The sequence below is a fragment of the Vigna unguiculata genome, chromosome 3, assembly GCF_004118075.2.
Source record: "Vigna unguiculata cultivar IT97K-499-35 chromosome 3, ASM411807v1, whole genome shotgun sequence".
Classification (NCBI taxonomy): Eukaryota; Viridiplantae; Streptophyta; class Magnoliopsida; order Fabales; family Fabaceae; genus Vigna; species Vigna unguiculata.
Window position 1 is genome coordinate 63,650,466 of NC_040281.1, and position 22,760 is coordinate 63,673,225.

Below are 22,760 nucleotides of genomic sequence, written 5' to 3' on the forward strand. Positions count from 1 at the left end.
ACTTTTTCCATAAAATAATGAGTATGCCACCCGCTTATTGTTTTAAATATTAATTAAATAATTTTTTTACAAGAGAAATAAAAATCGTAACGAACATTAAATAAAATGTAAAAAATAAAAAATAAATAAAAATATTTAAAATAAATAGAAACAATTTAATATTTGTCCTATAAATTATTTTATTTAATGAAATTGATAGTTGTGTTTCCTTAAATAAAATACAGTATTTGAAAGAAATCACAAAAGGAAAAAAAAGAATGTAATCAAGATTATAATAAAAAGAAAAATACCTTAATCATATGAGTAAATTTTATAAATTTTGAACAACAGTTGACCGACAGGATGAAAAATAGATTGTTCAAAGAAAAAAAAAATTAATAATTATATATATATATATATATATATATATATATATATATATATATATATATATATATATATATATATATTCGCAACCGCGATTAATATAAAAAATTATTGTTAAAATAGAAACATTCGGATAATATCTTAAAAATTAAGTTTATCGATAATCCTACTGTTGATATGTGTCTTTGATACTATATCAATTTATGAAATGTTAATATGGATAAAGATTTATGATTTTTTATTGTAACAACATTCAAGAAAGGTACTTTTAATTTGCATCTCCACAATGCAATTATAAGTTTAGTATATTTTAAAAGAAATAATTATACATTATTAAATACATATTTGAGAATATATGATATTCTATTATCTTTGAAATAAACATAACCATGTACATAATATATTATACTTATGCATCTCTTGTCCTAAACCTAAGGGGTCAAATTGAAAAAATATACATAATGTCAACGGCAACTCCTGGAGCGGCAGTGTTGTGTAGAAAACTAGGTGGTGAAGCTGATTATTATGTCAACATTATTTACTGTATTTTATTTTCATCGTTAATAGTAGGAAGACCATCTTAGTCTTTTTTTTATTTATTTTTTTCTGAAAATGAGAAGGTTTCCTAAATACAGACCAATCTCTTCTTCTTTATCATGTTTTTTTTTCTCTCTCTTTTTCTTATCAATCTATTCTACTTATTTATATTAGCGAAAACATAGATACTGCTGTGGCTTACACAAAAAATTGAAGAAATCCGTATGTTTTATAAAGAAAATTTTAGATTTAATTAGTCGGATAGTACACACTTTTGTTTATATGTGTCAATTTGGTACTCACTTTTAAAAATGTGTCAATTGAGTCTTAATTTTTGAAAATATGTCTCAATCAGGTCATTTCTAGCAAAAAATTATTAACATCGTTAACGGTATTGATATTTAAAATGACTTATAAAATTAAGTATTAATATTTATATTAAAATTTAGAGGTAAAAGTAAATAACTTTAGCAATTTTTGTTTGAAAGGAACCTGATTAAGATATTTTTTCAAAAGTTAAAACTAGATTGACATATTTTTAAAAGCATGTACCAAACTGACTGAACGAGAGTGAATATCATCCGAGTAATTAAACCAAAATTTTATTTGTCTTGTAGTTGTTAACTAGATATTAGTATCTATGAATATTTTCCCTAAAGAATACAAAGCAAAGTTTACCTAATATAGGCATCACACACTGAAATGAGGTAGGTATGTGTGTCTGTAGTATTTTGTTAAATCTTGTTTGGACAGAAGAATAAATAAGATGAGTTAGGTTTGCGGTCCATAAGCAATGGTGGAATGCACATTATATAACATACTTTGACCAACTTATAATAATAATAATTATAACAATGCATATTCATATGCGTGATATCATTTTTAAGGGAGCGGCGGAAGAAACTTCCACCACCACCACCACCAAAGTGTGTTTGAACTTTATACTTTTATATAACTCATCACCATAATTGTACGTATACACATATTTTCCTAAGTGTTTTGTAAGTTTATGGAAGCTTCTGTGTTCTTAATTCTGAAACTAATAGGATTATCTTAATTTAACCTTCCATCATCTGTGTCTGTCTCAGAAAAACTTCTTTTTCAACTTCCAAGTTTAGCTGCTTCAATACATATACTCTTTTTATATCAGCTAAACAAATTTAAGTAAAGAAAAATACGTATATATGTGTATGTTTATTAAATTTTTGTAATACATGTTCAGTTGATGAGGAATATATAGATAAAAAAGATTTCAAGGAATTCTCCTTAATTTATGAGCTGCCCACCTATTGTAACTTGATTAATGTTGAATTGAAGTGGAAAAAGTAGTAAGATAAATATAGGGTGATGTTGAATTGATGTTTAAATAATCGCTTTTAATGCCATAATAATTTTAAATCTTTTATAAATTTTATTAAATATCTTAATAGGGTGATGTTTATACCCATTTGACATTAGTTATAACTTATATTGTTAAATTTTTATATTGCTTCTATTGTATTTTAATAGAAGAAGAGAAAAACATGTATTCACGATAAATTAAAGGATGATTACCACCATGAAAAAAAGAAAAGTTATGTCGCTCATGTTATAGAAAAATAAAAAGAATTTTGTTTCTTGCTATGATTATTGTTGTTTTAATAGTTTTAAAGGAGATATTTTTTATGGATTCAACCCATTATGTAAGATAGAAATTGTGAGTGTTTCTGGTGAGGAAAAAAAAGAAGTCATCAGAAATAGCATGTTCTGTTAATCCTTAGAATCTTCAAAAGAATGTGTGGTATATCCATTAATTATTACTAGTATAAACACAGACAATATCGCGTATGTGTGTATGCATTTTTTTAATATGCATGAAATTATATTAGTAATGGATGATATTGTAATGTTATTAAGTTAATAAACAAAATCAAATTATATTTATAAAAAATAAAGTGAAATGTATGAAAAAAAATATGAGAAAATAACTGTTGATAAATAGAAGAAAAGAAGAAGAAGAAAATAAGTGTAAATAGTTTTATAAAAACTTGTAAAAGTAACCATTAATTTTTAAAAATTTAACAAATAATTATATTGTAAAGGATAAAGTTGAAATTATGAAATGTGATACAAAAGAGAGAATCCTCTTTATATATATAGTTATAGATTATTAGTGAAATACATAAAAGTTTTGGTGTCTTTTATTAGTTTCTCCTTTCTCCATTTTATACATAATATTTATTTAAGAAAGATTTGAGTTTTGTTTATGTTTGTTTTTTGTTTATATGTTAATTTTGATATTTTTCCAATAGTTATAAATCATTTTCATAAAAAAAGGAAAATGGTAATAGGAAAAAAATATGATTGTGAAGATGTTTACGAGGTTCAACTTAATATCAGATATCATGAGAGAGAATATGTTAACAGGTTGGAATGCCATGATATAAATATAGTGGATTTGATTTGATGGTTAAACTTTCCTTATGATATAAATTTTCAGAGTTTATACTTCATTCATTTTAAAACAGCCATTTATAACATGGCACGATCGTTCTTAAATTTATTTAAATTCTTGTTAAAGTCCAATATTATATTTTCTGATTGGTATGTTTCTGAATATCACAACTTGTTTCCTTTTATTCAAGCAAACAACACTTCTTCCTGGTTATGAGGAGACAATTCTGTTGCTTCTTTGCCTTCACTTTCTGAACCATTGTTGCAAAGCAGGCCAACCAAAGTTTATTATTTTTCATTTTTTTTTATCCTACTTCTACTGTTTATTTATGTCGCCGTTTCAATCACACTTTAGTTTTGTGTGGCAAAAAAGATGAAGAGAAAGTTAGGTAAGTAGTTAAAAGAAAAATAAAATAATTTTATTAGTAATAGGTTCATGAATAATTAATTATCTGTTACCCTAATAAATTAGATATATATACTGAACGTTTCAAATAAGTATAACTCTCACGGCAGATGAGAATAAATAAATGTAACCGTTATATTAATATTAAAATTAATAAATGAGAAAAAGTATTGTACAAATATTTTACATCAATCAAAGTCATAACTCAAAACAGTTAAGCATTTACAAAATAAATAAAGATATAAAATCCCCTTTTTCCAACAACTATTTAGAATACTCAACCTCTTACCCAAAAAATACAACCCAAATGAAACTTTGGGCTTGAGCTGTTTTTTGTATTTTTGTTGTAACTACCTACATCTTTGTGTGGGCTTTGCCATTCTCTCTTTTTTTTTTTTTCAGAAATACCCTCAGAAATATTTCTGTTATATATACAAGATATATATTAGCATGTGCACTCGCAATAGATAAAATAAACAGCACCCTTACGTAATAAAATATTGTCATTATATATAAGATAAATCCACAACTGTACGAAAAACTTTTTCGCTATACACAAATATATCAGAAATATATATATTTTTTTATTTTAAAAGGATTGAAACAGGTCCAACACATTTCTTTTGTTTTTGAACTAAAATACAAATAGACAAATACATTTTTCAGGAGAAAAAGAGAAGTTACATGAAAGGGAAACAAAAGTTATACTTTTTGGGTTGGCTTATTCCCTGATATATCTTGAGTTAATTCAATCTAATTATATTGAGTTCGATGTCATTTATAATTAGATTAAATCTGACTTGATCCAAATGAACATATTCTTAATGAGTGGTCTTAGATCCAATCCAACATCTCATACGTTTATTATTTGCACTCACCATAGCAATTGCATAACTTCATCTTAAACAAAATTCTTCAACAATGACGTGGTCGACATTTGAGTCCTCACAAATGCCCAAAACTCAATAGAAATCTTCATTAAAAAAAAAAAAAAAAAAAAAAACTTACTCTAGGAAGGGTCTACTTCTTCAAATACCCATGAATTTGTTATATTTGTAATGAAGAGAAAATTATCATTATGTTTTCTTTGACCGCACTCATCCTAATTTGTTCGAAGGTTTTGTGTTTTTTATATGACTTGTGAACAAGACTTTTCACTTTCTTTTACCTATATTTTTAGTTGTGAAATAACTATCAAAATAATATTTGATAACTACTTATAAGATAAAAACTACTAAGTAGGCCATATTATATTATATACATCTCCCATGTAATAACAATAATAACAATAACCGAAGAATAATTATGAGAATCAAATTAGCATATTTGTTAATTATTGAAAAAAAAAAGTTTAGAAGTACAAATTTTAATATAACTGATTTAAGGTATCAAATTCTGTTTAACCCATTAACAAATTGTCACATTTTTCTTCTAATAATAGAAAACGAAAAGAAAGGAGCAAAATTTCAATTTATTGTTTTATTTGTCTTAACTGAAGCAAAATTTCATTTTAAAGGTTGTAAGTTTAAATAAAGTCCTTTTTTTTTATCACTGAAATTTGTTTATTATTATTTCATTTTAAAAGTTTGTAAGTTCAAATAAAGTCCTTTTTTTATCATTGAAATGTGTTTATTATTATTTTCTAAGAAGACAGTTCAGCCACCGGGTAAGAGTAACCGGCAGCAGCAATCATACTCCGCAAGATTTACACGCGCGTGAGAAGTACGCGGTCGCGAGCCGGTGACATTTTCTGATCCAAACTCTGTAAACGTAACCGGTAACCTGCTCTGTCATGATGTGGAACTTGGAGGGATCTTCCGTTTTGGTTCTCGAATCCCGATACCACAGTAGGTGTAGTACCATCACATCATGGCTATAATCTAACGGACCCGCTCACGCGCCAATGAATCCTTCTCTCACTTCTTCCTCCTCCTCTTCCTCTTCGTCCTGGTTCTTCGGAATCGTTCGACCCGGTCGTTCAAGCAGTTTGAAAATGTCCACAAACTCCTCCGCCGTCGCTGCCTCAACCGACACCGGCGGCCCCGTCGTCCGCAGAAATCAGTTCCGAGGAGTTCTTTTCAAGTACGGTCCCAAACCTATTCAGGTTCGTTACCTTCTTGTTTTTTTTTTTTTTTTTTATGCGTATAAATCTGATTTGCTTGTGGATGATTATGATTTCGAACTAATCTTCTGTTCGATATTAGTAATATCGCACCTACTCTTCTACATTGTATTCGACCTTCGAGATCTCTGATTTTTTCGAAAGAAAGTAAAACAGTAATTATTAGTGTGCTGTGTAAGCGTTAGTGTTTGCGTGTTTTTCTTTATTGTGTTTTTTCATTCGTGAATCTCGCTCGCACTTGAGTTGCCTTTTGTTCAGTTTCTGTCACTGTCTCTTTACTTTCCAATTCCTCTTTTGCTTTGTTTACGCTTTCTGGTTTTCATGGAGGAGGGCCTTATTATAGATTTTTTTTTTTCAGGTTGCATTTAAGACTGGCGATTTCAAGCGGCAAGTCATCTTTATTGGTGGATTGACCGATGGTTTTCTTGCTACTTCGTACGTATCGTACTGCTCGATTATTTCAAAGCTATGTGTCTTTCATCATCTGAACGAGAATGATTTTAGAACTTATGATAATTTGATTGGTAATTTCTTAAATTAAATATATAATGTAAAAAAAATGAATTTATATTACATAGATGAGAATAGGAACAACAATGATTTTTTCAAGCCAATGAATGCTGAGTATTAATAAAAGAAAATTGTGGGATCATTGAGAAAATTTTCAAGCATGTCGATTTAATTAGCAGTCGGGTACGTTTGGTGCATGAGTGGTGTCATTGAATTTTACAAGCTATTGAGTTGAACTGTTCAGAAATAGATCTCTTCTCTGTGTTGGTCTATATATTGATGTCTGTTTCCCTCCCCTCCTATGTATTCAAATTGTTTCATTTCTTTCATTCTCGAAGTAGAATACTATTTCGTCTTCTTATATCGGTGTTTTTAAAGCCAAACTTTTCTCCCCCTAGGTTCGATTGATAATACCTAATGTTTGTGTTCTGTGATTGCATTGGCTTTCTTTGCTTAAAGCCCTATCTAGGATTTCTGAGTATTTAATGACTAACATGATTGAGATAAGGGTGCTCGTGGACAGTAAGTTCCTGCAACCGTATAAAATGTGAGCTTATTCATAAGTTTGGATTTGAAACTTACGCAAATAAGCTTAAAAAGCTTATATTTTTCTCTACCTATTTTAATGAAGCTCTACGGAATAAAAAAATAAGCAATTTGTATCCAGTTGTTTCTTAAATTTATTTTGTGTGGCAATTTTTCTGTAATTATAAATTTGGTTTCTTTAAAATAACTATTGGAACACTTAAAATAAATATAGATAATTCTTTATACATTTCCAAACGTATTATTTTAATCCTATTCCATTGTGTGGCAACAACTTATTTTTGAATTGATGTATGATTTTAATTTTTTTTCATTTGAAGATATATTTCCTAGAAGTTGGTATTGTTATTAGTTTATCTATTAATAGAAATTTTATACTGGTCTCTACATTTTCTTAACCTCCACCCGTAGATGCAAACCTTAGAATAGTGTCTATCTGACATCCATTTTCTTCATCTTCTTGTAGATACTTGGAACCTTTGGCAATTGCTCTGGACCGTGAGAATTGGTCATTAGTTCAATTTCTTATGTCATCTTCTTACAGTGGATACGGCACCTCCAGTCTGCAACAAGTAATCAGTTAAATTTTAATTCCCAGTGATGCTGTGCTGTTACAGGTTGCTGTGAAGTATTTATAACACATTATATCAAACAGATTTTCGCCCATTAATTTTACATGATTAGCTCGAAATTGTGGAATTATTAAGACGATAATAAGCTACCATATGATTCCACTAACACCAAAGACAAAACATTGTTTTGATTTAGTCGGTAAATGCCTTTTACCTTTGATATAGTGAGCTTAGTTTTTGCAAAAGCATCTCCTTACCATGAGCAATATGAATCAAATATTGGTCTTGGTGCTTACTGCTGACCTTAGGTTTCTTGTGGAAGACAACTCTGTTGTTTGTTTAATAATCCAAAAGAATAAAGGACAGCAGCATTGACTTCTTCATCAGATGTTTAGAAGTAATTATTTTTGCTGTTAAATTAGTGTGACTTCTAGCATTACTTGACCCAGCAATATCCTCAGAATTTAGTTATTTTGTTAAATATGGCAAGCTAAGGATCCTAATTTCTAAGAGTCCAGGAGCATTAACTTTGTTACTGCAGCCTCAAGTAACATGTATTTAAAATATATGTGGTATCTCAATATTTTGCCGTTCTCAAGGTATAATGTGTTTTTAAAAGTACATTATATATTCATTCTTATGTTTTACTGAAAGGTGCAATGTTAATATTTCTATCTGATCAACAAAGATGGTTACCTTGATTCTTATGCTTGTTGATGTCATTTTGTAGGACGCCAAGGAGCTGGATCAGCTGATTAATTTTTTAATTAACAAAGAGGAATCCGAAGGCGTGGCATTGCTGGGGCATAGTACCGGCTGTCAGGTTATATGCTATTTCATATCCTAGCTATACTTCTACTTCCCTTGCTACAGTTATTCATTGTGAAATTTAAATTTGTTCTTGTTCTTTTTGGACATTTTATTTAGGATATTGTGCATTACATGCGCACAAATTATGCTTGCTCCCGAGCAGTTCGTGCTGCCATCTTTCAGGTACACATTGATAGATGGATCAATGTACTTCCTTCTTCCATTTGTTTTTCATCTACATGTTTTTTTTTTTAAATGGTAGCCTAATTTAATTTGTTGCGATTATGCCACTCAAATGACGGCATTTCACTCTGACGGGTCTTATTCTTCTAATAGTCATGTTTTCGGATGAGACTAGTGGCCCGATTCACCTAATTTAGGTTGCTATCTTAACACACATAAGGTCATAACGATATATTAAAACGGGTTTGAGTCATTAGATGGTATTTTGGAGCCTACAATCTGACTGGATGTGATTGTCTTCACTTTGAAGTAACTTTCCTTGTTTTTTCTGAAATCTTTAGAATATTTATATAAAGATGAATAACATGTTTTTGAAAAAGAATTATGTTTGTTATATGTTTCATACAAAATTATGTTTGCATCAAGTTGCAATTATTGTGAAGTATACACATCTTTGATGTTTTAGAACCTGAAAACATTGAAAGGAAACTGCATCAATATGTTTAAGTATATAGGTAGTTATATGAATGTGAACAAAAATGGTTGCTTTGGTATACTACAATCTATGTTAAATTATTATTGAGAAACAGATAAACCGTGACAACAACTTTTGTTTATTCCCTTCTCTAAACACTGGTGCATTACGATTTCCATTCACTATTCTTGATAAACTGATAACTTCATTTCCTCACCTCAATTTGCATTGTATATATTACTATGTAACACGTGAATGATGCTACTAACCTTGTTGTTTATTATGGTTACCTGATCAGCACAGCTTAGGAATTAGAATGTTAATATTGGAACTAGTTCTAGAAATATGAGATATTTTATAGCATATATCGGGATATTGATGTCAGCTTTCTCATTCGTATCACTAATAATCATAATGTTAATAACTAGCTCCAGAGAATGTTATTGTTAACTCGTTAACATGCCTGAACCTAATTGTGGTTTCGCTTGAACTGGTGTACGTTCTATTTTATTTCCAATGCTCGTTTAGAATATAACCTGCATAAGGTGGGGGTTAACAACATAACAAATGGTTAGTAGTTATCATGACTCTTTGTATTATAGTTCCTCCTACATGCTTTTAGAAGTCCACCAAGGCAAATTCAGCTACAGAATAGGATATGCCATTATGTTTAATATAAGTATAATATGTAATTTTTAAATATATTGGTATTTGATACTATTAGGTGTAAGATATATTTTAATTACACAATAACGAGTTAGAGCAATTATTTTGCTTTAATTTACTATTTTAATTAAATGATTCAATTGTTATGATGATAGCCTTGTAGAATTTCTAATATTTGTCGAATAATGTTCTATTAATATACATATATCTATGCATTGAATTGTCAGTTTTAAAACTAAAAGAAGAAAGTGGATGTTTTATTTGATCAAAATCAATATATAATATCATCTCATCCCATCTGTTTTTTGGATGAATGTTTAATTTTCTATATCTATTTAATTGTTCAGGCTCCTGTCAGTGATAGGGAATATAATGCTACGCTCCCTCACACAGCTTCAATGATTGACTTGGCTGCTAAGATGATAAGTGAAGGCCGAGGTTTAGAGTTAATGCCAATGGAAGCAGATCCTAGTGCCCCAATAACCGCCTATAGGTGAGTGTGGAATTATTATCAGACCATCACAAACACTGAGACAAGCTTGATGTCAGTCAATAGGTTAAGATGTAGAATTAAGATTGATTTTTAAGATACGTTATTTGGAAATGGGATGTTCAATTGTAAAATAATCCTTGCTCATCAATTATCAAACCAAAGTGGTTTGTATAGGGTAATTCCTAGATTGGCATGTTCTACCACGTGATCTTCTTTAGCATTTTTATCATTATTTTAGGTGTGCTAAGAAACGGTCATCACACTCTTGCACATGTCAATAAAATATTTAAATTCCTATGGTAGAGCTGCTTACCAATGAATTATTTGTTAGTATTCTTGAATTTTTGAAATGCCTATTATTTGGCCATCTTCATCAGGAATTTCCACTAAATGCTCCAGCTTTTCCAATTGTGATTTTGTCTACCCCAATCTTAATTTGGCAGATGACTAGAGTTTTTGGGATCCAGAAGAACCTATAAATGAATTCTGGATTTCTGATAGTCACATAGAAGAAGGAGAAAACAGAGAAAGCAAGGGAAATAATACTTTTTTAGTGTATATTCACTATTGAATTGAATTACTAAGAATAAAAGAAAGAAATCTCCTTTCATGACTTACCTTTTCTACATACAGCTGATGCTAAATTCCCAAATGATAACTAGTCAGAGTGCCCCCTTTTGCCACCCTCTATATCTTTTGCAAAGTGCCAAGTTTTGCTCATGACAAGATTCCTCTACTGTTGTTTTGATGACAAGCTTCCAAATAAGCTAGTTTTATACTGTATATTTGTAAAAGGCCGAGTTACTTTTGGCTGTATCAGTGTCGTTTGCAAAAAGGCGCAAAAAGGCCAAGTTTGGTTCATGCTGAAATTCCTCTACTACTGTTTTGATTTAGTGATGTACTAGATATCTGTAAATGGTTTTAAGTTGTTTGATATTGATTTTGAACTAGGCTATATCAGATGTCAAATACACAACTTTGACTTATCAAGTAATATCTTTTTTGAAAGCTTATTTACTTTATTCCTTCCTCCTTTTCCATCCTTAAGTACCTTTCTGTCCATAATGTAGCAATACCACATACACAACATGTTGGCACGCTGGAAAAGTTTAACTTTTTGCCAAAGTTGATAATAATTATATGGCAAAAAGGTGTTTGTTGTCTCATAATCCCATGCTTTTTGTTCCTGTTCTAAAAAGAAGTTAATTTTGTAGGTATCACTCCCTATGTTCATATAATGGCGATGATGACATGTTCAGTTCTGACCTGAGTGAAGACCAGTTGAGGATGAGGCTGGGGCATATGTCTAACACACATTGTCAGGTGACCATATATCTGTTTAACATAACTTTTTATTCTCTTTTTCTAAAATCCTTCTGGGCTGATTATGAGAATTGATAGAGAGAAATATTGAGAGGAAATGGATATAAATTTTTGTTGATTGAATCTCATTTGCACTGAATACAGATTCCAATTTATAGGCTTCAGAGGCTGTTTGAAACTAAATCCCTAACTGACTCCGTTTACTCAAGAAATTTATGATAGAGTACAGTTGTTGTAACTTGCACCAAGCTGACCAGTCATTTGCTATGCTGCGGGTTATGCTCAATACGTTAAGAGCAGAAGTTTACTTGCTTCTTTTTTCATCCAAACTAAGTTTATTCAACTAATTTATGATAGAATACAGTTGTGGTAACTGATACCTTGCTGATCAATTGCTATACAGTTTTATGCTTCATTTGTTGGTCATAATAGCAGAAGTTTTCTTGCTTCTTTTTCATTTCTGTAGAAGGTTTATGACATTTTTCGTTTGAAATGTAATTTGACATCTTAAGAAGGCATATATATATATATATATATATATAGTAAAAAAAGCTAAAATGCTACCTCTGGCTCAGTGATTGAGAAGCTGTGTAGAGATTATATCTAAGTTTATATCATGCTAGAGTGCTAGTCCTCCCAATTACCGGTGATTGAGAAGCTGTGTAGAGGTTATATCTAAGTTTATATCATGCTAGAGTGCTAGTGCTCCCAATTACCGAAAAAAGAAGGCTTAAAATTTTTCGTTTTCAAATTATCAACTGTAGCTCAATATTAACCTTAGCCTGAATGATGTCAAGCAACAGTGTAGATGATATTACTTTCATATATCTGCTACTATTTTCTACCATACATTATAAGTGCTACTGGTAAATGTGATAAATATTATTCTATTAGAGACGAAGACATAAAACCTGAGATCTGCCAATAATTCTTGTAAGGAAAAAATTTTTGGAGGAAGTTTGTCATTATGGTATGCCTTGGTTTGGCAGGTTATATTTTCAATGAGTGACGAATATGTGCCAGATTACGTTGATAAGAAAGCTCTTGTTCAGCGGTAAAACCTCTAATCCTATCTGGTTCCAGTTTTTGTTATTCAATAAGTGCAATTTGAGAGGATTGAGATATATGGTTGCCGATCTCATGGTCACGGGGTGCATTTTGAATCCATGCAGGTTATGCGGAGCGATGGGAGGAGCAGAAAAAGTAGAGATCGAATATGGAAATCACTCCCTCTCTAACAGAGTTGAAGAGGCTGTTGATGCTATTATTGACTTCTTAAAAAGAGAGGGACCCAAGGGCTGGGATGATCCATGGAGTTAGTTGGATGTCTCTATCGATTTTCAATGCCTTTTTTCTTATTGTTATGATAGTTTTGATTCCCTTCTCAATCTTTCTTCTTTTTCTCCCATATATATTTTTTTGGGGTGGAGGGTTTGAATTTGTTGGGGTAGCCATTTGCAGCCTTAGTTTTTGTTGATATAACAGATGTTAATATTTATCATCTCAGAAGAGAAGTGGTATATCTGTTTTTTCAATATATTATTTTTTACCCAGGGAACATTTTTCTACAGTTTTAGGCAATTCTGATGTTTCCACCTGCCAGGATTTGCTCTGAGGTGTGTAGACATGTAGTGGAATAGAAGCCCGTGTTATTTAGTTGCTAATGTCGGTGCAAAAATAATTTCCGAACAACAAGACCGACATGAGAATGAATCATCTTTTTCTGTGAAAATATATAATTAAGTTCACATTGTTAATTCCTTACACTCATCAGATTCTGTCAATGTTAATAGTGGTAATATGCTAAGTTACCTTCGACCCTTTGCTTCCATTGGAGATTGCAGTAACGTGAAAGTCTACTCTAAAGTAAGATTAGTTACCTTGAGTATCCACAAATGGAAATGATTTGTAGTGGTTGGTGATGGTTGGGTGGAGTTGGTAACAACTGAGCAGCTGGTTAAAGTGTTCTTTCATGACGGCTATTATTTTCGGTCAACATTAAATCTTTTTAGAAGAGCTGCATGCATTGTCTAATATCCCATTTTATCACCTCATTTGGTTCCCATAAATATGCGTTGGTGCATACCTGGTAGCTCCATGACCACAACTTGCAACCGTGAGATAATATTCTCTATTCTTCAAGCTTTGTTTGTGTATCAATCTCAATGCCTGTGTCCCGATATATCTTACTGTAGCAATCATTCACAGCACTATTGCCACATGACTTAGCTCAGCCTATCTGATTCCATGAATGAAACCTGCGTTCAAACTCTGGAAAGCCGATAAATTGACCGCGTCTGTGAGTAGTGTTGACTCGTGAGGCGGCGGGTTCTTTTTTGTGTCCTTGTGTCCATCACCCAGTAAATTTCTTCAGGTATACTGACAACAAAAAATTTCAAGTTAAAATGAGAAAACTGGCCAGTTATGTATATACATAAAATCTTCTTGTTTGTGAAATAAACATATCTTTGAAATTCTTCAGAATAAAATGTTTAACTTTTCTGTCCAAACAAATAAATGAAATAAAACGTTGGGTGATTAGGTGCCACTTATTTGCACCAAAGGTCAAGAGAAGTGTAGAACCAGCTGTTCACAAATGCAAAGTGATGCAAATAAGGAGGAATTTCCCCGGGAAACATACCGAAAACCTTATGTTTTGTCCCCTCATCATAAGACATTATCTTTACAAATACAGACAAGTTAATTAATTTTTATAATTTTTCTAAAGTAACTTAATCAAATTTTAAGTTCATAAAATTTTTCTATTTATTGAGTTTCTTTACCGTTTAAATTTTTTATCAATTATGTGATGCTATTTTATTCCATTATTTTCAAATATTAAGAAATGTAAGATTTTATTAATAATATTAAAATAATAAAAATCATTTGTTATTTCACATTAATCATATTATTAATTACCTTATTACTTTATTAAATATAAAAGTTCATACTTATTAATAAGTGGTTATAAGAAAGTAAATTTGTCACCTCATTAGCAGAAAAAAAATTGTCAAAAATTTTGATCTATAAATGTACAATTTTTTAATATCTAATTTTTAATAAAAACTTTAATTAATAATATCCCATAAAAATTATAAAAAACTCAAAATTTAATTAAGTCTTTCAATAAATATTTAATCATTGTGAACTAGGGGTGGGCAAAAAATCTAATTTTATTGATCCAATCCACTTTTGCTCCAATCCAATCTATTTATAATCTATTTTATTAAAAATTCAATCCATTTAAAATCCATTTAATGGATCTAGATTTCAATCTAATATACATTTTATATATTTTATGGATTGGATATCCATTTTATAAATCAAGATTTTTAAATATGGATAATCCAAAAAATCCAATCCAAATTTTCAATTTAAATTTTTAGTTGGGTAGACTAAAGGTTGAGATGTAGTATGCTAAATTCAGACATGGACAGGCCTTGCTCGACGACCTATACGGATCGGGCAGGCCCGACGACCATAAGAGGTGGGGTAGGCCTAAAGATATGAACGGGCTAGGCGGGCCCGACAAATCGAACGAGTCAATCAAGCCCAACGATCCGAAAAATTCAAGTGAGCCCGATGATCCGAACGGGGCAGGCGGGCCCAATGACCTGATGAGCCAGGTGTGCCCGAAGACCCGAATGGGCCAAGCGGGCCTGATGACCCGAATGGGTCAAGCGGGCTCGAAGAACCGAACAGATCAGGCAGGCCCTAAGACCCGAACAGGTCAGGCGGGCCTGATGACCCGAACGAGTCAGGCGGACTCGAAGAATCGAACGGGTAAGGCGGGCCTGAAGACCCGACAGGGTCACGCGGACCCAAAGACCCGAACGGACCAGACAGGACCAATGACGAAAACAGATCAGACAGCCCAAAGACCCGAACGAGTCAGGCAAGCCCAAAGACCTAGACGAGCCCAATGACCTGAACGGGCCCGAAGACCCGGATGGGGCGGATGACCCGGACGGGCTCGGCGACCCGGACGGGTCTGACCAGCCTGTTCGCGTTGTCGAGCCTGTTCGTGTTGTCGAGCCCGTCCGGGTTGTCCGGCCCGTCCAGGTCGTCAAGCCCGTTCGGGTTGTCGGGCCCGTTTGGGTTGTCCTGGTCATCGGGGCCGTTCGGGTCGTTGGGCCCGTCCAGGTTGTCAAGCCCATCCAGGCCTTAATGATACAAATTTTAAAAAATTCAATTTAAATTTGTTTTATAAAAAATGGATTCTGGATTTTGAACTCTATCCAAATATTTGGATTGGATTTAAATCTTGATCCAAATATTTGGATATGAATTTTAAAAAAATCCAAACTACTTTTGCTAAAAAAATGGATTTGGGTCAAAAATGTAATCCAATTATTTAGATCTAAAATGGATGTAGATTGGATAATTAAAAATCCTATCCATGCCCACCCCTATTGTGAACAGATTTCAAAAATATTTAATAAAAATAATAAGAAAATATATCATAAAAAATAAAATACCTTATATAAAAGATCATGATGTATAAGTTCTGGAAAAATGTCTTGTAATAGAAACACGAAATAATAGTATATGTATGTATAACTGAACTTGAAAATCAACATAAATTTCACCATATGTGCGGATGCTAATGCCAAATGTGAGAAAAACTTGTTCCAAAATTAATACATGTTTTTGTAGTTCTATGATACTTAATGATGTTAGGTGTGTGGAGGTGAGGGAGTGAAGTTTGTCCTGTAGTAACAGAGCACGTTCGTTCATTCATTCATTTACAGGAATCCGAATATTACAATGTCACATGTATCACACTCACCCAGCACTGCTCTGAATCGTCAAATCTAATATCAACTTTTTTTGCTGTCCTCACCACCACACGCTTAAAGATTAAAATGATGTTTGATTTAAAGATATAATAAAGGCTTAAAGATATATAAAATTTGTTTCTCATTCATATTTTTATAAATCTATATTTACTTTTAAACCATTTAAAATATTATTTAAATACTTTTTTTACAAAAATAAATATCATATTAAAGACTATTAAAGTGACTTTTTTTATACTGATATTACAAAAATAAATATCATATATAATTCAAATTGCAATGAAAGGGAAGACAGAGTAAACTATTCAAACAAGATGAAAAATTGTACATTAAAATATATATTCTTTAAAACAAAAACAAAATTAAAGAATGAAAAGATATATATATATATATATATATATATATATATATATATATATATATATATATATATAACAACATACAAAACATAGCAATATATAAATACATATTTCATAATTAAAAAATTAAGAAAAAAATTATATAATAAAGTTTAACAGAAGAAAAATACATTAAAACTATCATGTTTGGTCATCTGATAGCATGTCAAGGAAGTTCAATTTATTATTTGAAAAAAAAAACTCTACCATTTTCAAGTTCTTTATTCTCTTATATTATCATTTATATTTTATCACTTTGAATTTTATATTTCAATTTTAAATATTTTAAATAATATTTTACATTTAAGTAAATCAGCATGAAAATAATTAAATTATATTAATAAATATTTTCTAAAAATATTAAATTTAAAATTAAATACATATTTACATGTGACATGATAAAAATTATTAAAAATTAAAATTTAACTTAATGAAATAAAATATTAAGTTTTCGCTAATTTAAATAATTTTCAATCAAAATTTGAGATAAAATTTGGCTATCACTGTGACTATCAGTTCCAACTGTTTGGTGTCGGTGCCGTGACAACACTGTCTTTAAGTGAGCCTTATGCCCAACGGCATTATTTCTTTTTTCCTAATTTTTTTTAATAATTTGTACTGTGTATATGTTGTTAGAATACATGTTTTCAAAATAATAAGTTTGAAATAATTGAGAATTAAAACATTCAACTATAAATAATGAAAATAAATGCATTGATTTTATAATAACATGATATTTTTAATCATTTATATAAAATGTATGAAATCTAAGTTCTATTTTTTTATTTTATGTTGAACTATAATTTTTAAATAATTGATTTAAAATTTGAAAAATTCATTATATAACAGTTTATGACAGAGTGAACAACCTATTACTTAAGAAAAGAAACTAAGTTTATTATATATAATGAATTTATTCATTTTTATTATAAACGCTTATTAAAAAATAAATTAATAAGATAAAATAGATTAAGAATTGTTCAAAAGTTTAATTGATAGTAAGATATAGTTGTATAATACTATTTCTTTTATTAATGATTTTATAACTTATCTACCTACAAATCTTTTGTTAATCACTCAAATTATTAAAATAAACATAATACAAACTTTACACAAACTACGGAATAATTTTTTTATGACCAAATAACAAACAACACTTCAATTAACTACCATAAATATCCCACACTTCCACAATAAAGATTAAGAGTTAGTCTCATTAATCATTAGAAATATTTATAAGCATACATATGAATCAATTACAAAGAACACTTAATTAACTACCATAAATATCCCACACTTTCATAATAAAGATTAAGAGTTTGTCTCATTAGTAATTAGAATATGTAAATTAACTTCGTCCTTTAATCACATCCGCCTCTAATAGTTGGTCAGAGTAATTAATAACAATAACAAAAGAGAGCAAAAAAGACAGCTTTGATTGATTAGAATTGGAAACAGGAGAAGGGGGAAAAATCGACAGCTTTATAACAAAGCAAATCAAAATGTAATTAAAAAATATGTAAAGTTCATGATTAATCTGAGCTTGACATCTTCTTTGGACATACATGTCCATGTCTGAAATCTGCCATGCTACTTTCGTGAAGCACACTGAGAAAAACCTTCCTTTTCCTCAGGAACTCACATCGACCCATATCCAGCAACTCTATCTCTTACAGAACAACACATTACACTGAAACTTGTAAACATGTCTTGTAACTTGTTGTGAGCAACCCCAAAATTTGTTTTTCCATTTTTTTTCACTCGTCAAGATTTGCTTCTCTTGTTTCCTCGGGAAAATCGACTCTTGTGCTTTTAAGGCACTCTTGTGGTTTGGCGTGTTGTCGTCAAAAGATAGCAACTTTAGCGGTATTGGAGGGTGGATTTGTTGGTAGTTGTTCTGGGGTGATGCCATGGCAGAGAAGGTTGTGGTTTCGCCCCAATGGGCTCTATGGTCCATTCCAATGCTTCATTGGCGTGTTGGGTTGCTCACTGCTTTGGTTTTGCTTGGAATGGTTGTGGTTTGGAGCATTGATGGGTGCACAGTAAGGAGCATCTTTCAAGCTTGGAGGTATCAACAGGACTATCTTGCTGTAAGGTTTCATTCTCCTAATTTAACCCTCGTCTCTCCGTACAGTGCTGTGAACTTCACTCCGTATGAAAAGTTAGGCGAAAAATCCCCTCTACTTGAGGGGCACACTAGTTGGATTTCAAGTGAGTTAGAACCCAACTTCACTTCAAATCTCATAGCTAGATGGTCAGCTCGTGGAGGCATACCCTGTGAAGATTCCAAGGCTGTGGAGATTTCAATTCCTGGGTTGGATGGTGGGGAGGTGATAGAGCTTTCAGCTGGTGATGTGCATGAATTTAGTTTTCAAGCACTGGATGATTCAGGGAAGCCTCGTTGTTTAGGTGGGGACTACTTTGAGGCTGATCTTTCAGGGGAATCATGGAAATCTAGGCCTTTGGTGAAAGATTTCAGCAATGGTTCTTACTCAATCTCACTGCAGGTTCATCCAGATTTTGATGGGGTTTACAATCTCACTATAATTCTGCTCTATAGGCACTTTGAAGGTCTGAAGTTCACCCCATGGAGGTTTTCTTATGACCGAATGCTGCGAAATTTTGCAATCAGATTCTACAAAAGCGGTGTTCAGCTACCGGAGCTGCAGTCTTGCAAGGCCTCAGATTTTGGCAGGGATGTGTGGAGTGGAAGGTGGACAAGGCATGGAAAGAATGATGACTGCACCATTGGAAATGATGGCAGGTACCGGTGCCTTGGGTCGGATTTTCCTTGCAAAGCTCCTTGGTGTGATGGTTCCTTGGGAATTCTAGAGAGTAATGGGTGGGTGTATTCAACTCATTGTTCATTCAAGTTGTATTCAGCTGAGTCTGCTTGGAAATGCTTGAAGAACAGATGGATTTTCTTCTGGGGCGATTCAAATCACGTCGACACAATAAGGAACATGCTCAACTTTGTGTTGGACTTGCCCGAAATACGTTCTGTTCCCAGAAGATTTGACTGGAACTTTTCCAACCCAAAAGACCCTTCTCAAAAAGTTAGGATCACAAGCATCTTCAACGGGCATTGGAATGAAACGCAGAACTATCTGGGGTTGGATTCTCTGAGAGATGAAGGGTTTCAAGATTTGATAAAGAAGTACTTCTCAGAAGATACGGTTCCTGACACTGTGATCATGAACTCTGGCCTGCATGATGGCGTGCACTGGCGCAACATAAGAGCATTCTCTGTCGGAGCAGATTATGCAGCATCCTTTTGGAGAGATATTATGAAGAGAGTGAAGCAAAGAGGGTTGGCATGGGGAAGAGTGTTTTACCGGACTACGGTTGCAACTGGTGGATATGCAAGGTCACTGGCTTTCAATCCTAACAAGATGGAGGCTTTCAATGGTGTGTTGTTGGAGAAATTGAAGGAATCAGGAGTTGTGTCTGGTGTGATTGATAACTTTGATATGACATTTCCATGGCATTTTGATAACAGGTGTAACGATGGAGTACACTATGGAAGAGCTCCAGCAAAGATGAAGTGGAGAGATGGCCAAATTGGACATCAATATTTCGTGGATCTTATGTTGTCTCATGTTCTTCTCAATGCCCTTTGTGCCAGATAGCATTTGAACCAACCAAACCATTTTTTTCTGGGTTGAAAACTATTAAGGTTGGAGTATTGTTGTTTCTATGTAGTTAGATTTGTATTCTTTCTTGCTCATATATTTTTGTTTGAGTTATGTATACGTGAGATTGTTCCACTTGTAGATTAGCAGAAGATTTTATTAACTCCTCAAAACACATTTTACCATCTATATGATATGATCAATAGTATCATTCAAAGATTGTTCTTTTATTTTGAATATCTCTTCTTTACAGGGTTGTGATATATTTAGTTATATTATAGGAAAGGGATGAGTTTCATAATTATGGTTTTCTTGTTGGCAGAGGAGGGTTACAATTAATTATTGCAGCATACTTATACCAAACTTCTTTATAGATATCTCTAACACATGCACCTCTTTCGCTTTTACTCTGGCATGTATCTACCCTGAAACATGGAATACTGAACTTCATTGTCACCCTTTGGTCCATTAATTATTTGTGAGCTCCAATAATTTTTTTAATATATTCTGTTTCTGGTTTTCTGCAACTATTCTTGTTTTTCTTTGTCCACAAGCTGTGGCATGTTTGGTGGTCATGAAATAGCAATGGAAGGGAGGATAGAGTTAATTTGTGTTGTTAATCATGTTAAAAAATATTGTAATAATTAGATAATGTTAAAAAACATTGTAATAATCTTGATTTTGTAACATATATGTTTTAACTCACAATATATCATGTTTAAAATTACATATGAAACTAAATTGAATTTCATAATATTTATATTCTAAACACAATATATCAAACCTACTTTTTTTTAAGGTTATGAAGAATGAGATTTAGATCTCCGCATGGGTTTATTTATATAGAACTAGAAATAACGAAAAATCATTGACAAATACGATAAAATATTGATTATAAGAATACAAAGATTACACGATAGATAATTTATTTAAACTTAATATTATTAGACGTGGTATAGTAGATGATTTCTGATAGCTGTAAAGAATTTGTAAACACATGTGTAGGATTCTCTTGTGAATCAATCTTTGTGATTTTGACCTCTCGTAAATGTATAGTCTAACATCAATGTATAGCTTTTTCATGATATATTTGATAATTAGTTATGTATATAACATTTTAACTATTACACTAAATAGTCACATGGTCTTGCACAAAATACAACCATCATAACATTCCTTTTAATTATAGAGTCTCTTTCATCCTTACTTTGAACATGATATATTTTGTCTTAATAGTAATCCTATTTTTTACAAGTTGATTTTCAATGAATTGTAGTTCCAACAATTAAAAAACATATCCAAAAGTATGCTTTATAGTATCCACAATTTTTTTTTTTGCAAAATCTCAACCCTTCAATAACCTTCTTCAAGTAATCTTGTTGAGGTGATGTAACAATCGTCATATCCATCTTTCTATCTATCTCCAAGTATTTGGTTTGTGAAACTAAGATTTTTCATCTCAAATTTCTTGAGTTCATTGATCTTATATCTAATTGGTTTACTATAATAATATTGTCTATCATAAATGTACCTCTAAAATCCCATCTTTTTCAAGAAATCATCAAACTTCTTGTACCACTATAGTGAGTTTGATTTTAGTTCATGCATTGATTTCCACAAAAGACAAACTTTTTCTTAATCGTCAACAAACTCCTTATGTTGTTGCATATATATCATGTCTATCAAATTTCCACGTGAACACAATTGTTTTAAGATCTAATTGTTCTAACCCTATGTTATAGTGATTACTAAATGAAACCAATTTCAATATCCATATTTTATACCAAAACACCTTTAAAATGTTCAAACAATTTAGGCAAAACATTAAAAACATCAAAACTATATTTTCATCCTCGAGTTTCACCTCAATGTTAACAACCTCAATGTTATCTTATATCTTGTTAACATTTATTAGTTGCTTCACTGTTGTTCTTGTTTTTTTCATCAAAATGAATATAATTCTTAATTCAAACAAAGTTTACCTATTAAATATTTTTTCATATACAATGACTTAAGTTTTATCCACATTGAAACAACAATTCTCTCATTCCTTAAGTACATTATCTCCAGTGGCAAAACAGATCAGTCTCGTTCATTTTGGCTTGTCCTGTTCTTGGCTCGCCAAAAATAGGTTGGGCTAGGCTGACTCCCACTATAAAATGGGTCAGGAATTACAACTCATCCACTACTTTATTTTCTAAATTTTCTAATTTTTAAAAATTTTATTCATAAAATTTTGTTTACATATATATATATATATATATTTAAAACATATTTAATCATATAAATATTTTCTAAGATTTTAATTGATTAATTAATATATTTAATTGGATAAATTAAAATATTCATCATATTTATATGTTAAATTACTCTATTATAATTAAATTACTCTATTGATGATTTAAATTATAATTCATCTTTACAAAAGTATAATATAACAAATATAATCTTTTTAATTATTTTTAATTTTAAAAAATAAATAAATAAAA

At 31.2% G+C, this 22,760-nt stretch overlaps 2 protein-coding genes across 2 annotated transcripts; both read left to right on the forward strand.

The window, feature by feature from the left end:
- Positions 1-5,417: 5,417 nt before the first annotated feature.
- On the forward strand, positions 5,418-13,000 carry LOC114176084 (UPF0613 protein PB24D3.06c). The gene is made up of 9 exons (XM_028060996.1): positions 5,418-5,846; positions 6,223-6,299; positions 7,387-7,492; positions 8,223-8,315; positions 8,420-8,485; positions 9,974-10,119; positions 11,334-11,442; positions 12,432-12,496; positions 12,615-13,000. The coding sequence occupies exons 1-9, from the start codon at positions 5,646-5,648 to the stop codon at positions 12,760-12,762; spliced, it is 1,011 nt and encodes a 336-aa protein (XP_027916797.1). The 5' UTR covers positions 5,418-5,645; the 3' UTR covers positions 12,763-13,000.
- Positions 13,001-18,128: 5,128 nt separating this feature from the next.
- Positions 18,129-20,510, forward strand: LOC114179439. The gene has a single exon (XM_028065782.1). It carries the CDS (start codon positions 18,550-18,552, stop codon positions 20,266-20,268), a length of 1,719 nt encoding a protein of 572 aa, XP_027921583.1. The 5' UTR covers positions 18,129-18,549; the 3' UTR covers positions 20,269-20,510.
- The last annotated feature ends 2,250 nt before the right edge of the window (positions 20,511-22,760 follow it).

Excerpts from the sequence above, each read along its gene's own strand:
- LOC114179439 (XM_028065782.1), top strand. The coding sequence starts at position 18,550 with ATGGCAGAGAAGGTTGTGGTTTCGCCCCAATGGGCTCTATGGTCCATT.
- LOC114176084 (XM_028060996.1), top strand. The coding sequence starts at position 5,646 with ATGAATCCTTCTCTCACTTCTTCCTCCTCCTCTTCCTCTTCGTCCTGG. Across the intron at positions 5,847-6,222 it reads ACGGTCCCAAACCTATTCAG|GTTGCATTTAAGACTGGCGA; the intron begins GTTCGTTACCTT and ends TTTTTTTTTCAG. Across the intron at positions 10,120-11,333 it reads GCCCCAATAACCGCCTATAG|GTATCACTCCCTATGTTCAT; the intron begins GTGAGTGTGGAA and ends TTAATTTTGTAG.